General features: G+C 36.3%; 1 protein-coding gene across 5 annotated transcripts in view; it reads left to right on the top strand.

The window, feature by feature from the left end:
- PHKB (phosphorylase kinase regulatory subunit beta) overlaps positions 1-16,547 on the top strand; it is a 223,376-nt gene that overhangs the window by 44,907 nt on the left and 161,922 nt on the right. For all 5 annotated transcript variants that reach the window (XM_037516321.2, XM_037516318.2, XM_037516317.2 and 2 more), the window contains 3 exons: positions 4,428-4,527; positions 12,108-12,215; positions 15,258-15,338. In XM_037516321.2, the coding sequence (XP_037372218.1) occupies positions 4,428-4,527; positions 12,108-12,215; positions 15,258-15,338 (289 nt within the window). The remainder of the gene's footprint in view (positions 1-4,427; positions 4,528-12,107; positions 12,216-15,257; positions 15,339-16,547) is intronic.

Here is a 16,547-nt window from a genome sequence, read left to right as displayed (position 1 = left end):
AACAATGTGAAAGTAAATAAAAAAAGACACAAAGAAATTGAAAGATATTTCTTACTCATGGATAAGATTAATTAACATTGTCAAAATGGCCATCCTACCTAAAGCAATATACAGATTCAGTGCAATCTCAATAAACATCGCAATGGAATTCTTCTTAAAAGTAGAACAAATATTACTGAAATTCACAAAGACCCCAAATAGCCAATATTCTGACTAATGGGAAAAAATGGAGGTATCACTCCTGCAGAATCTAAACTAAACAACAAAACCATAATAATTACAATGGTGTAGTACTGGCACAAAAAGAGACACACAAACCGATGCTGTAGTGTTGAGAGCCCAGAAATAAAGCCGTATTTTTATGGGCAACTAACCTACAACAAAAGAGGGAAATATCCACACTGGAACAAGGAAAGCCTCTTCAATAAATGGTGATTGGGATTGGGGTCAGAATGGGGGGGTTGCAATTGTATGGGGAATATAAAAATAAAATTTATTATTAAAAAAAAAACAAAAATAGGACATACGGATTTATCAAAACCCATGCAAACTCAGCAGTAATTTTTCAACAGCAGAAATGACTTAGATCCTGTTAATTTATTAGGCTTAAATAATAGAGGAAAATGGTGTTGTTACTGCAACAGTATACAAAATCTTCGTAGTCTACATAAATTGAAAGAACCAATTTAAAAAAAAAAATGGTGTTGGGAAAATTGGACTGCCACATGCAAAAGAATGAAACTAGATCACTCTTTCCTACTATACACCAAAATCTACTCAAAATGGATAAAAATTGGATTTAAGACTGAAACCATACAGTATATAGAAGAAAGCCCTCCATGACATGACCTTCAGCAACATCTTTGAAGATTCATCTCCAGCAGCAAGGAAAATAAAGAATTTAAACAACAGGAACTACATCAAACTAAAAATCCCCTGTAGAGCAAAAGAGACAGTAACCAAAACAGAGAGACATCCACCTGAATGGGAGAAAATATTTACATTTGATGAGGGACTCCTATTGAAGATCTACAAAGAGCTCATACAATGTAATAAAAAAGAAAACAAAGAACCCAATGAATGAATGGGCAGATGAAATTGACAGGTGCTTCCCCAAATAAGACATGTAGATGGCCAGTAGGCATATGGAAAAATGTTCATGATCAGTTATCAGGGAAGTGCAAATCAAAACCACATTGAAATACCACCTCACACCTGTGAGAATGTCCCATATCACAAAAACCAGAAGCAACAAGTGCCAATGATGATGTGGAGAAAGAGGAATCCTCTTACACTGTTGTTGGTGATATAGACTGGCCCATTCTCTATGGAAAAAAGTTTGGAGGTTCCTCAAAAGACTAAAAATGTATTTGCCATATGACCCACTAATTCCACTTGTAGGTATCTAACTAAGGAACACAAAAACACTAATTTGAAAGGAAACCTGCAATACGATGTTTATACAGAACTATTTACAATAGCTAAGATAAGGAAGTAACAAAAATGCCCCAGAGTATATGATTAGATCAACAAAATGTGCTGTATATATACATAATGGAACATACTCAGTGATCAAAAATGATAAACTCTTGCCATTTGTGGCAACATGGTTGGAGCTGAATGGGGTTATCATAAGTGAAACAAGCCAGAAGGAGAAAAATAAATATTGGGTAAATTCACTTATATGTGGAATATAGAGAAAGCAAATGACAGACTTTTAAACCAACCCTTGAAATCTGATCATGGATCTGAAGCATCCAGGAGAGGAGGTGGAATGGGGCAGAGAAAGGGGTGGGGGGGAGAAAAAGAGGCACATGAGCACAATGGATTATTCTGGAGGATTATGAATGATTTGGCGAGAGAACCATGGTGGCACCACATTTAAGGGGAGAAACTCTTTATTGTGAAAAAAATTACCAAGAATGTAAAATAATGGTATTTTAATAATGAATGAATGAATGATGAATGAATGGATAAAATTATGATATTACCTTCAGGAACACTGAAGGTACATTATTGCAAATTTGGGGGATTACTCTTTGCAAGTAAATAAACCTACCAATATGTTTTTGAATCTTTGGAAAAATAATCCTTTTGTATTAGATAAAATTACAAACAGTTAAAAAAATAAATCTGGGCCTCTCCTGGTGGCGCAGCGGTTGAGCGCTGGGCTGCGAAGCTGCCTGCAGCCTCTGCAGCACTGGTTCGATCCCTGGCCGCCGGCGAGGGTCCCACATGGCGTGACAGACCTCCCCTGCCATGCCCGCTGCTCCCCTTAGCAGTGTATTTCATCGGTCTGCCTGTTCTGTTCCCTGCTCTGGCTCTGGTGAATTCTCTCACCCTCCTGTGCTTCTGACTGTATCCAGTGCTTGTATAAATAAATAAAAATAAAAATCTTTAAAAAAAAATAAATCTGAAAAATAATGAACATTGCCTAGTGGCCTAATTTTTACTCAAAAGCTGCTGCTTGCTTACTTTTTCAGTCAAAAGAGAAATACTCTACTGGTTTTTATTTTACTTACAGAAGAAAGGAGAAATAATACTTTATTAAAATAGATGGATGTTTGTAGCTGAATTATTCTAGAATATTTTAGTCTTGGTCTAATACTTGTTCAAATTAAGGGCTGACAATTATTATAAAGACCATTTTAGAAAGTCATGATTTTTTTCTGATTATTTTTCTTTTTGTTTTTTATTTCTTTATGCATGCAAGAACTGGGGTGTATGCCAGAGGTGCAGGGGGTGAGAGGATTCATCAGAGACAGAGAGTGAGGAGCAGAAATACACTGGCAGATCCACTGAAATACACTGCTGAGGTGAACAGCAGGCAAGACAGGAAAGGTCTGCTGCACAATGTGGGTAGCTCCCTGGCTGGGATTAAACTCATACCACAGTGCAGGTGAAAACTTGATAGTGCTGAGACTTTAACCCCTGTGTTACCAGCGAGGCCCTTCTTGGTTTTTAGATGAGGTAGGACTTATACACAGAACATCTTATTGAGCTGATTTTATTACAATTGTTCTTCCTCTGTATATCAATGCCTGGTTCACAGAAATCATGATATAATTTGCTTCTATTAAAACATTTGTTTCTTACATCAGGGAAAAAATAGAGCATAGAGCAAAATTATGCTAGTTTTACTGCAGTGCTACATGTCAAAAAGAAGGATGATATTTTAATGATAAATAGCCTACTTTTTTTGGCATTTACCATAATATGTTAAAATGATTGTCAGTCTTCCTAGCAGTGGTATATGAGATCTGATGTTAAAAAAAGAGCTAATTATAATACACATTTTTAAGGAGATAGTTGATATACTTGATCAACTATATATATGATATATATATAAACTATATGTATATATGATGAAATGAGGGTCATCACCTTATATTTTAATTAATATTAAGTGACATAATGAATAAGCTGCTTTTATTTCTCAGTAGTGGGTTACTCTGATTCACCTTTTGAAGGTTACTGTTCCATAATAAAAATCTAACTTAATGACAGAAGAATATATTAACCTTGCTTAATAGTTAGGGTTTAGCTCTTCTTTCTTTTTAAAAGCCAGAGACGTAAACTGTGGTCCACTGATTTTAAGTAATACCTTAGACAAATTATAGATCTGAGGAATATAGCAGGGGAGGGAGAGTGTGGGGGCAGAAAGAGAGGGACAAGGCAGCGTAGGGAAGAGTACAAGGGACTGTGTTATGATTCACAGGTGATGTGGTGGGAGATTTATGGGGACTACACTTGAAGGGAGGACTCAAATAGTGTACAAAAATAAACAATAATGTAAGAAAGTAAAATAGTTTAATCAATAATAAATAAATAAGACCTTAGAATATTAAACTTCCTCCCTGAGTATTGTGTATGGTACTGGAAGTGTTTAGTTGAAGGCATTGTTGACTCAAGTGCCCATGCTGGCATTATTAACACATGGCAGAACTAAGAAGGCATGTGCCTACCTTAATCTGTGCTTCCTTGAATCCAAGTGGCTGATGCATAACTTTAAAGGGATTTCTTGATATTAAAAATTGCCTTGCTCTGTGACAGTGAGTTTAAAGAACCTTGTGGTAGAATTTTCCAATATAGAAATATTCTTTTTAAGTTTAAAGGAAACTTTAAAAATATCCTTAGAAGTCAATGTAGAAAATATTGTATGCTATTTTTAAAGCAATTGGCTTACTTCCTTAAAAGAAGGAGAAATTTGCACAAGTTTCATCATAGAATTTTTTTTTTTTTTTTTTTTTTTTTTTTACTGCAGTGTTTCTACATCTGCTGGGAAAATGGAGTTTCACTGTTACAGAATTAGTACATGTTGCCAGAACATAGGATTAGCCAGATAGTTAAATACTTAATTATCAAAAGCTCTGCTTCCTTTTCAAATGCTTTTCCAATTTGTTTCATGAGTTATCTCTCTCACCCAGGCGCATTGATGATGACAAGGGAAGGACCCATGAGCTGGAGCACTCGGCTATAAAATGTATGAGAGGGATTCTCTACTGCTATATGCGTCAGGCCGATAAGGTAAAACACTGTAGTGTGGACTGGAATTCTCACATCATTCTAAAGGATTAATTTAACCAATATAGCAATAGCATCTTCTGAAGAAGAATGTACTTTCAAAAGGTAAAGCCACATCACAGGTCAGTCTAGATAGGTTAAAACAACCTCTGCCTTCCCAGCCCAAGGTTTAGAAATCCTGAAATTGAAGAAACACCTTAAGCAAGAAGTGATTGAGAATTATTATTGAGGCTTGAGTTTGTTTGTTAGTTTGCATCTGGTTTTTGCTTGATAACTGCTCTATTTCTCAGGAACCTCACAGTTCGATAATTCTAACCAGTATTATGTTACTTAAGAAACTCTTTATCAAAATTCCTTTTGGACATGTGAATGCTCTGGCTTTGGTGAATGTTCATTAAAAAATAAAATGCTTTGTTTATTTACATGTATAGATTGCAGGAATTATAGGCTTAGAAAACAGCAAATTTTATAGGGTTATTATGGAAATTAAAGAATAGAATATACATCATAAAAGTTTTAAGTTTCTAAACCTCCAAACTTATAACAAATCCTAGGAAATTCACTGAAGAATCAAGACTACAAGAGGAGGCAGGGAGAAAACAGTGAGCAGAGGGCTGAGGCACTATGGTGGAGGAGTATGGGTGACTTGGTGGTGGGTGTGGTGTGAGGATATACTTCTGAAATGGTGTGATCTTATGACTCTGAATCACACACAATGTTGTAAACCAATGTTACCTAAAAAAAAAATTGTAAAGCTCTATACAATTGTAATGTGGCTTTGTGACTTGCCCTGCTTACCTACATTTTTATGTCCTCTGGTCCTAATACAGTGCATCTACATAGGTAGATCATTATGCCATGGGACTCCAAGGCCACCAAGTTTGATGATTCCTTGGCAAACTCACCTGGCTCAGCAGTTAATCATAGTCATGGCTGTGGTTTATTACAGTGAAGGGAGCCAAAGCTAAATCAAAAAATGAAAAAGTACACAGGGCAAAGTGTGGAGGAAGAGAGGTACAAGTTTCCAAGAGTCCCCTCCCAGTGGGTTCACACAGATACACTTAATACCTGTAGCAATGAGTTGTGATAACACTTGTAATAACATGTTGTCTACCTGGAAAACTCATTAGAGACTTGTTATCCTACTTCTCTTTGCTATCTGGTCACATACTCACCCTCTACCAAAACTCAACTCATCGAAGGCAGCAGGTGTTTTGCATAAACAATATTTGTTTGTATAAGCAGTTTAGGCATTCTCTATTCAGGGAATGGTAGACTCCTGGATTCCAATTTCCCACACATTTCCCAAGCAGCAGCCTTACAAATAGTCTTTGTAAGGGTAGCCTTCTTAGGCTGTGTTTATGATCTTTTCTGGACAATCAGCATAAACGTACCATGCTGTTTTCTAGTCTGTTTCTAGATGTGTGATGTTGGGTAAATTGCTTAACTTCTAATGCTTCAATGTTTTTCATCTGTAAAATGTGGATAATAGTAGTATCTTGTACTATGTGGATAATAGTAGGGTTCTTGTGAAAATTAAGAAATTTTATAAGAAAACATATAGCACAGGACCTGCACCAGGTGAGCATACAGTAAATATTTGTTGTTATCATCATTGTTGTTACTCCTTCCTTCTACACCACCTGCCTCAGATATGTTTCTAATATACATATTAGTGAAGATGCATCAGTAATTATGCAGGCAATTTGGATCACTTAGCATTTTATGTGTCTTTATCATGTGACTATTATATTAAGCTTTAATTTATGCTTGAAAAGGATAAAAATTACAACAATTTCTTCTTAAGACCTTTATTTGAAGTCAAAATAAAATAAAAAGTCATTTATATTCTGCCACCAGAAAAGGCAAGAAAAAATGTTTGTTGGAAGAAAAATTTAAATTATTCTCAAGTTGTAATAGAAATAAGTGACCAAATTATAATTTGTCTACTGAAATTTGACCTTACAAATCATTATTATAAAAGTTTTTCAGTGCTTGAAATAATAGTGTGTCGTAAGTTATACCCTACTTGAATTAAACTAGTGTGTCATATATATTGAATTGTGATTAGAATTATTTTTGCCTGTGTGTGAAAAGTTTACTGTTTATTTCACACTTATCATTTCTCGAATGTGTGTCTATGAATTCAGCTTTTCCCTCAAGGAAACATTGTGACAGTCATGAATTTCATGTGTTTGATAAACAAGTTGACAGATTTAGATTAAATTATTTATCAGAAAGAAGAAATGATAGAAAGTTTTCCCTTTGTGGCTTCTATACCCAATTGTTCATGGTCTTTTCTAAATATTATACATCCTCACTAACCAGTTTTCACTTGAATAAAATTTGAATGTGACTGAATTCCTTAAGTTATAGATTTTTTTTTTTTAAGGATTGATTTATTTATGCATACAAGAGACAGAGTAGGAACAGAACAGGCAGACTGACTGAAATACACTGCTGAGGGGAGCAGCGGGCAAGACCGGAAAGGTCTGCTGCGCCCTGTGGGTAGCTTCATTGCAGGCCAGGGATTGAACTCATGCTGCAGAAGCTGCAGATAGATTCACAGTGCTGGCACTTAAGCCCTTGCGCCACCAGGGAGGCCCCTAGAGCAATCTGATTTGTATTATTGTCTTGCCATTATCTTAATGCCTACTTAATAACATTAGGTATTTAGGGCCTCCCCAGTGGCGCAGCGGTTGAGTGCTGGGTTGTGAAGCTGCCCGCAGCCTCTGCAGTGCCGGTTCCATCCCCGGCTGCTCCCCGGCCACCAGAGGAGGGTCCCACATGGCTCACAGACCTTTCCTGCCGCCCGCTGCTCCCCTCAGCAGTGTACCTCGGTCCTTCTGCCTGCTCTGCTCCCAGCTCTGGCTCTGGTGAATTCTCTTACCCTCCCGCGCTTCTGACTACCCAGTGCTTGTATAAATAAATAAATAAATCTTTAAAAAAAAATAACATTAGGTATTTTTTACCTCTCGATGTTCATATGCCTATTTGTCTATTTTCTTTTCTAATACTCCTTAAGGGGGAGCAGCCAGAATTTTAAACAATCAATTTAATTTGCAGTTAATAGCTTAGAGGGTAGATAATTGCTTTACAATATGGTGTGAAGGTTGCTGTTCTTAATTTTCTGCTTAAAATATTTATTCATTTAAAACCTGAGCAGTTTCTGCATGGTATTGGAACCAGAACAGACATACAGACCAATGGAATCGAATAGAAAATCCAGAAATAAACCCACAGATTTATGGTCAACTAATCTTTGACAAAGGAGCAAAGAATATGCATTGGAGCAAAGAAAGTTTGTTCAATAAATGGTGCTGGGAAAACTGGGTTGCTACATGCAAAAGAATGAAGCTTGACCACTACCTCACACCATACACAAAAATCAACTCAAAATGGATTAAAGAACTAGACATAAGACCTGAAACCATAAAATACATAGAAGGAAATATAGGCGAAACACTGTGTGATATGCACATCAAAGACATCTTTACAGACACATCACCCAAAGCAGTGATAGTGAAGGCAAAGATAAACAGCTGGGACTACATCAAATTAAAGAGCTTCTGCACAGCAAAAGAGACAATAACAAAAACAAAGAGAAACCCCACCGACTGGGAGAACATTTTTGCACACAACACTAATGATAAAGGACTGATCACAAAAATCTGCAAAGAGCTGATGAGACTCAACAACAACAAAGAAAATAATCCAGTCAAAAAATGGGCAGAAGAGCTAAAAAGAAACTTCTCTGAAGAGGAAATGCAAATGGCCAACAGTCATATGAAAAAATGTTCAACATCACTTGTAATCAGGGAAATGCAAATCAAAACTACAATGAGATACCATCTTACACCAGTGAGAATGGCACATATTAAAAAAACTAGCAACAACAAATGTTGGCAAGGATGTGGAGAAAAAGGAACTCTCCTGCACTGTTGGTGGGAGTGCAAACTGGTCCAACAACTATGGAGAGCTGTATGGAGATTTCTGGACCTACTAAACATAGAGCTTCCATATGACGCAGCAATTCCACTCCTAGGGATTTACCCAAAGGACACAGAAACATCAATTCCAGAGAACACTTGCACCCTTATGTTTATAGCAGCACTGTTTACAATAGCTAAGCTTTGGAAACAACCCAAATGCCCCAAAATAGATGACTGGATCAAGAAGATGTGGTACATATACACCATGGAATATTACTCAACATTCAAAAAAGATAAACACATGCCATTTGCAGCAACATGGATGGCGCTGGAAGGGATCATGCTCAGCGAAATAAGCCAGAAAGAAAAAGAATACCGGTTGGTCTCACTTATAGCAGGAATCTAGAAAACTTAAATAAGGGACCGGGAAAATGAATAACTATAAGAAAGAAAATATCAAAATCAACAAACAACTATGAACAAGAGACAATCTATGGGGGGTGGGGGGTGGGGAGGGGAGGGATTGGGGTCAAAATAAGGGGATTGCAATTGTATGGGGAATATAAAAATAAAATTTATTAAAATAAAAAAAAATTAATAAAACCTGAGCATTTTCTTATTCACAGGAATAATTACAAGAAATTTTATAAAATTTATTCTTAGAGAATTTCCTTGTGAGGTGATTTTCTATTTAATTGTATATTGTAAGGCTATAAATTTAAGAATGAGTACAAATTTCTCAGTTACCTTTTCCTAAATGATAAGCTTTTGGTTCACAAAGATTAAAGTTTTCAGGGGGAAAAATCTAAATAAAATAACAAGCAGAGAAAACATTCTAGATTTTTTTTATCTAAAAAATTTACTTTGATTATTATCTTTATTTGCCAGATGCCATACTTCATATGAAATACTATTTTTTTTGTTTTTGACTGCTTTAAAGAATAATTTTCACATCAATATGACCCATTGATTTTCAATATAGAATTGGAGTCTTATTTTTTTCTGAAATTTTAAATTGTCTTTTAACAGCTTTAAGACTCAAAGTATAGTTATGTATTTCCCCATTTCATCATCTTTAATTATTTAGTAGGTTGCTTTTTCTCTGACACAGTGATGTAATATAAATTCTCATGCTGGGTACTTGTGTATCTTGAAGATAAATGACAAACACTGTCAACTGAAGCACTTTATTAAGCTGATGAAGTCTTTCCTTTTTACATTCTTGCCAAGTGGGCAGAATGTGTTTTGTTTTAACATAACCATATTTTATATAAGAGCCCCAGAATAATGTTCAATGTTTTGAGATAATAATTGTGGTAATTTGAAAGAAGTGACAGTACTTGTTTCTATTAGTGTAGTCTAACACTCTTGCCAGCAAATTCAGATATTGCATAAGTCTGGCCTTCTCACTTTCTCTGAGTTAACACTGGATGGTTTGGTCACTTTATGTAGGTAGAGAACATACATCCCTGCCTTTACCCTTTACCGTCATTCTTTCTTGCCTGATTACATACTGATGGATTCTGACTCTCCTTTTGTTGACTTCATCATAGGGAGGGCTGCATTTGTGCATGATCCCTGGTGGAGTAGGAGGATGTACAAAGTTGTATTAGCTCTCTAGAATAGTAATGTTCATTAAACTTTCTGTGATGATAGCAATGTTCTTTGTTACTGAGTTGGACAAAATAGCTGTCACTAGTCACATGTGGCTATTGACTGCTTGCAGTTTTGTTCTTTTGCAGTGTGGCAAGCAAACTGTATTTCTAAATTTTATTTAATTATATTTCAATTAGTGAAACATAGCTAGTGGCTGCTGTACTGGATAGTGTAGCTTCCAGAAGACTATTAGATAGTTTGAGATACAACTAATAAAAACACAAAGCCAGGGATAGGCATCCTGATGTGGGAGGTGAGAGGAAAGAATTTTATTTGAAGGTAGAGAAGAGAATGTGGTTTTATGTGCTTCTTTATTCAAGTTAAATGAGGCAAGATCCTAACCATTCAGAAGTTGTTGTTGCCTTTACATAGTGCTATATGTCTTTCTATTCATTCTCTATTTCTATTCATCTCATACTTCTAGAGACTAGGTCAGTACAGTTCTTCCTTGATTTATGATGGCATTCTGTCCCAGTGAACCTGTTGCAAATTGAAAATATCGGAACCAGAAAATGCTGGCCACACGGTATATACTATGGAGTACTAGTTGTTAACTCTTGTCTTTATGTGTCTGACTGGAAGCCCTGCCGTTCTAGCATCACAAGAGAGTATTGGACTACGTAGTCCTAATCTGGGAAAAGATAAAATTAAAAAATTGAAGTACAGTTTCTACTGAATGCATATAGCCTTTGCACTATTGTAAAGTTGAAAAATCATGAACTACCCCATCCTAAGTTGGGGACTGTCTGTTTCTTGCATATATTGGCATCAGTCTGTGTTTGCCAAGTTGAACAGACCTTTAAAGATCATTTTTGCCTTTGGAGTTTGTTAGATCTCTTAGAGTTTACTTAGTATCCTAAAATTGTTAATTTTTTTATGTTCAGTTGCTAAAGGGGTAGCCCATGTTCTCTTGGAATTTGTGTCTTAGTAATGAGTGTGCAGAAGCAGAAATGAAAACATGTTGACAGAAACATAGGTTATACTTTGTGATCCTCAGAGAAAGAAGTAACATTTGAAGTTTTGAATACTTACTGAATTAGAATGTGACTGAAGCACTTTTTCATTGAGTTTCATGTAAGCATTTCCAAATAGTAGTCCAAGGGCTACAATTCCTGTAGTCCTCTCCCATAGAATGAACCATTACTTGACTCAAAAATAAAAGACGTGGGCCTCCCTGGTGGCACAGGGGGTTGAGCACAGCGCTATGAAGATGTCTGCAGCCTCTGCAGCACGGGTTTGATACCTGGCTGGCCAAGGAGATACCCACATGGTGCAGCAGACCTCTCCTGGCTCACTCGCTGCTCCCTTCAGCAGTATCTTCAGTCCATATGCCTGTTCTTCTCCCCGTTCTATCTCTAGTGAATCCTCTCACCCTCCCACACCTCAGTTCTTGTATGCATAAATACATAAATCTTTAAAAAAAATAAAAGGTGCAAATCATAGCAAAGCTACTGCCACTGCATTGACATGTTCTCCATCACACTGACTTGCTGTTTGTGAAATGTCAATATAAGTATTCATCATGTTAACTCTGTTAAGATAGTGGTTATGAGTTTTCTTTTTTTAAAGATTTATTTACTTATGTATACAAGAACTGGGGTACAGGCCAGAGGTGTGGAGGTTGAGAATAGTCACCAGAGACAGAGTGGGGAACAGAACAGGCAGAATGACCGAAATACACTGCTGAGGGGAGCAGTGGGTGAGACAGGAGAGGTCTGCTGTGCCATGTAGGTTGGCCGGTGGGGATTGAACTGGCAGTGCAGAGCCTGCGGACAGTATCACAGTGCTGCACTCAACCACCTGCTCTACCAGGGAGGCCCTGATTATGAGTTTTCTGTTTTGTTTTATTTTAGAATCAGTAACATTTCTCCTTTATTCTTTTCTCAGCCTATAAGCTATAGCTTTCCTCATTAAAATGTTTCATGAAAATTAACTTCTAAACTTGGACGAGAATGTGAATTACTAGCAATGTTTACATTTTATGTTTGTTTCTAGGTCCAGCAGTTTAAGCAGGATCCACGCCCAACAACTTGCCTTCACTCTATCTTCAATGTGCATACAGGGGATGAGATGCTCTCCTATGAGGAATATGGTCATCTTCAGGTAAAAACAGATTACAGAGGTTTTTCTTCTGTCTTTATACTCTACATTACAGAAGATTTGAGACTATGTACAGTTTTTAAAAAGTTTATCTCATAACTTGTTCAAAATAGAAGAAGACCAACCATGAAATTAAATAAAATGCTAACCACCAGGGCTGAATTAATTATTTCTATTGTGCATTAAATCTGACCTGATCCTCAAGCCAAAAGAGCAAATGGATGAATTATTATATTATTACTATCCAGGAAAAAAGGAAACCTATTGCTCTTTCAGTGAATAAAGCTTGTGTTTGTTATCAAATTTGGAAGAATCTGAATACTTAGGAAGTAGGGAATAAAGACAATTGGTAGTGATGTAACCATAAATCAGAAGTTTTGTTACATGACAGTTCATTTTTTACATAACAACCTTCAATAAAGCTAAAAAATTCCAGTAAAGTGTAATTCCAAAATGCATTTCTGATATTTATAAATGTTGTCTTATACAGCATATTAAGCTGCATACCTGGGCTAAGATACATTGTAGGATTTTATGCTTTGTTTTTACTTTTTCTTTCACATATCTGTACTGCTTTTATTTATTTTTATTTTTCATTTTTTAAATATTTATTTATGCATACAAAAACTGGAGTATAGGCCAGAGGTGTGGGGGGTGGAGGGTGAGAGGATTCACCAGAAACAGAGTGGGAAGCAGAACTGGCAGATTGACTGAAATACACTGCTGAGGGGAGTAGCGGGAGAGCCAGGAGAGGTCTGCTGTGCCATGTGGGTAGCTCCCTGGTTGGGGATCGAACTCGTGCTGCAGTGGCTGCGGACAGCTTCATAGGTTGCATATTAACCCCTTGCGTCACCAGGAAGGCCCTGTACTGCTTTTAGTTGGACAGTAGTACTTTGTTTCTAGGATATAAATATATACTCAATTTCTGATGGGTTTTCTTCCTGCTTATCATTTGGTTCTGTTATCTTTAGGACAGAATACTTATTATTCATATATTCTTTTCTAAAATAGGAGTATCTCCTTTTTATAGTTCCCCTCTCTCTAGAGATCTAAAATCTCTAACTTTAGTTTGACTCCTCCAGTCACAGAAAGTACAGTGTCCCCATTTTTGTGAAGTAGAAACTCATACTTATTTTGTAACCAGTTTCTTGGAGAATTAATGCTATATGACTATGTTGTTTTTTTAGCCTCTTGATAATGTTCACATATCAGGTTTTTATGTACCTTTTGCTCTGACAATATATTTGCTGTCTGAATCAGGGATTTTAGGAGGTAATGGCTCATTTGTTTTTTTGCCCCATACTTTAAACTCAGAGCCTATTACATAGTAGGTGTTAAATAAAAACTGGTCAACCTGTTATTTGTCAGTTTCTTTACAGTCACTTCATTTGTCAGTCACTTTCTGATAGTTTCTCACAGAAGCATCTCAAAAGATAGTGCAAGGCCTCCCCTGGTGGCGCAGTGGTTGAGCGCTGGGCTGTGAAGCTGCCCGCAGCCTCTGCAGCGCCAGTTTGATCCCCGGCTGCCGGGTGAGGGTCCCACATGGTGCGCAGACCTCTCCTGCTGCCCGCTGCTCCCCTGAGCAGTGTACTTCGTCAGTCTGCCTGCTCTGCTGCCCGCTCTGGCTCTGGTGAATTCTCTCACCCTCCTGTGCTTCTGACTGTACCCAGTGCTTATATAAATAAATAAATAAATCTTAAAAAAAAAAAAAGAGAGATAGAGCAGAGAACTCTTGGAGATGTAGCTGTAAATGGTTGTCCATAGGAATGAAATTCCTTGACGTCATCTGACATACCAGTGTCAATGGTTTAAAAAGTATTTGGATAAACCTGACAGTGTGACGAATATATTTTCCACCATGTTCTGAGAAAGTTTACTTAAAAGTTTATGTCAGCCTAAAATACTTAAAACCAAAAGCTAGCCATAGGCAACCACCAATTATTTCTATCCATAATCTGCCTATTGTGTGCATTTCATTGTAAATAAAATCACCCAATATATGGTTTTTGGTAACTGGCTCTTTTCATATAGCATAATGTTTTCAAAGTTTATCTATGTTTGCGGCATTTATCTTTCACTGCTTGTTACTTCAACCAATTTACACATCCCATTCAGAATTCTGGATCTCTTTTGTTAAAATGAACATTATTGTCATTTTGTTTTGTTTAGATCATCTAATCACTGCCTTTAATAGATTAATAAACTAAAAGAAGAAAAACATCTCATTTGTTTATAAAACTCATTTGTTCACAAATATATTTTAAATTATATGCTACACCATTGATTAAAATTAGTATGTCCCTGCAGTTACTTGCATAAATTTTGTATTCTGAAAATTTGACAGTTTCCAAGATGTGCTGTTTATTGTTTATGGTGTACTGGCATAATTTTAATGTCTTACTTGCCAAATCACTTTTTCATTTACATACATTTGAGATGAATTGACATTCCATAGTTGCCTGTGGGGCAAAAACTATTCCAAAGCAGAAGCACTTTAGATACAGGGTTTGAAAATAAATCTTAGAAAGCAAATATGATAGAAACAGTTGCTACCAGTTCTATTTGCAGCCATTTTTCTAATCAGGTGCCTCCCAATCAATTTGAGGATTTTAGGGTTTTAATTATAAACTAAATCCACAGCTCTTCATTGTACAATAGGAAAGAATATTTTTATATGCCTCTATTAGAGCAAATAACTTGTAATTTTAGCTTTGTTTTAAGATTTTTTTATTTATGCAGTAGCTGGGGTACAGGCCAGAGGCACTGGAGGGTGAGCGGAATCACCAGAGACAGAGTGGGGAGTAGAATAGGCAAAAGGACCAAAAGCAATGCTGAGGGGAGCAGTGGGTGAGACAGGAGAGGTCTGCTGCGCCATGTGGGTATCTCCCTGACTGGCCAGGAATTGAACCTGCTCTGCAGAGGCTGCGAACAGCCCCACACCACTGCGCTCAACCCTCTGTGCCACCTGGGAGACCCAATTTTAGCTTTCATGGTTAACATTTTTGTTATTTCCTTTAATCTTTCATTGTTGCTGTTTGTTTCCAGATAAATGCGGTGTCACTCTATCTCCTTTATCTTGTGGAAATGATTTCCTCAGGACTCCAGATTATCTATAACACTGATGAGGTATGATTTCTCCAGATTCTCTATAACTACATTTCACTTCAGAGAATATCTACATTTTTTCCTCTTTTAAAACTTTTCACAGAAACTTGTTATTCTTTAAAGTCATATAATCTGATGCTAGATTTTGGATATAGAATAAAAAAGTCCTTGTATTTCTAAATCAAATAATTTTCAAAATGAGCAAAATATAGAATAGGTAATAAAACTTCACTTCTATGAAAGATTTTTATTCCAGGTGATATGAAATAAAAACTTGTAACTTTCAGAAAATTTTAGTAACAATGAAAGTAAAAATGAGGTTAGCAGACTCAGTTATATCTTCATGTTGTTATTTTTCATAAACCATCCTTTTAAAAGTAAAAAGATACCTTTATCATATTGTAGTATTTGTGGAACCTTGGTAGGATTCTTGTTTTTGAAAATACCATGTTCTCATTTTTATTAGGAATTTGAAAAGAATTTATATCCCAGAATTGAGAAGCATTTGTACCACTGACACTCATGCTTGAACAAATACACAGGCACATTTTTCAGTGTGCTACAGTGGAAGTAAAAAGTTCATATACAATGAGAACTTCATCTAAGGGTTGATATGCTACACGTGCTGTTATTACTCATCTCCTGTTGTCCATATTGTGAGAATAATCGTATCATACACTGAATACCAAAATCATCTTTTGACTACATGGAGAATGCTATAAATTAGATGTATGCAGTTTACACTTTTGTTAACTCCTTCCACTCATGGTGTTTTAATACAGTATTTCTATTTATAAGTGAAGAAATAATGATAAATAAGATAAATAAAGAACAAATAATAATAAGAAATGAATAATACCCACTTTCGATTTGTTATATTTGGTTCATCAAATAATTACATTTTCATTGCATACAAATAGTGTTCAGTTTTCATGTTACTGTGAAGTAGTGGTATTCAAACATTTTGGGTGGTATAATCCTAAGCAGCATCCTAAATATAAAACAAATGAAGAAGCATGCCTCTAAGGAGGACACCCACAAGCAGCCCATTTACTTTGCTTCTCATTTCTCTCCACCCAAGCTTCAAAGCACCCAAGGTCCCAGCAGAACACTGTGTGATAACAATTTACAATAAATAGCAACTAAAATTGATGATTGCCAGTGATTTCCCACTGTTTTTAATTGTAGTGATAAAATTGCTTTGGCAATGGATGAGATTTTATTTTGTAT

Source organism: Talpa occidentalis, unplaced genomic scaffold (genome assembly GCF_014898055.3).
Source record: "Talpa occidentalis isolate TD23 unplaced genomic scaffold, MPIMG_talOcc4v2.1 talOcc4.17, whole genome shotgun sequence".
NCBI lineage: Eukaryota > Metazoa > Chordata > Mammalia > Eulipotyphla > Talpidae > Talpa > Talpa occidentalis.
The sequence above is the reverse complement of the archived record's forward strand: the minus strand, read 5'-3'. Positions and strand labels throughout refer to the sequence as shown.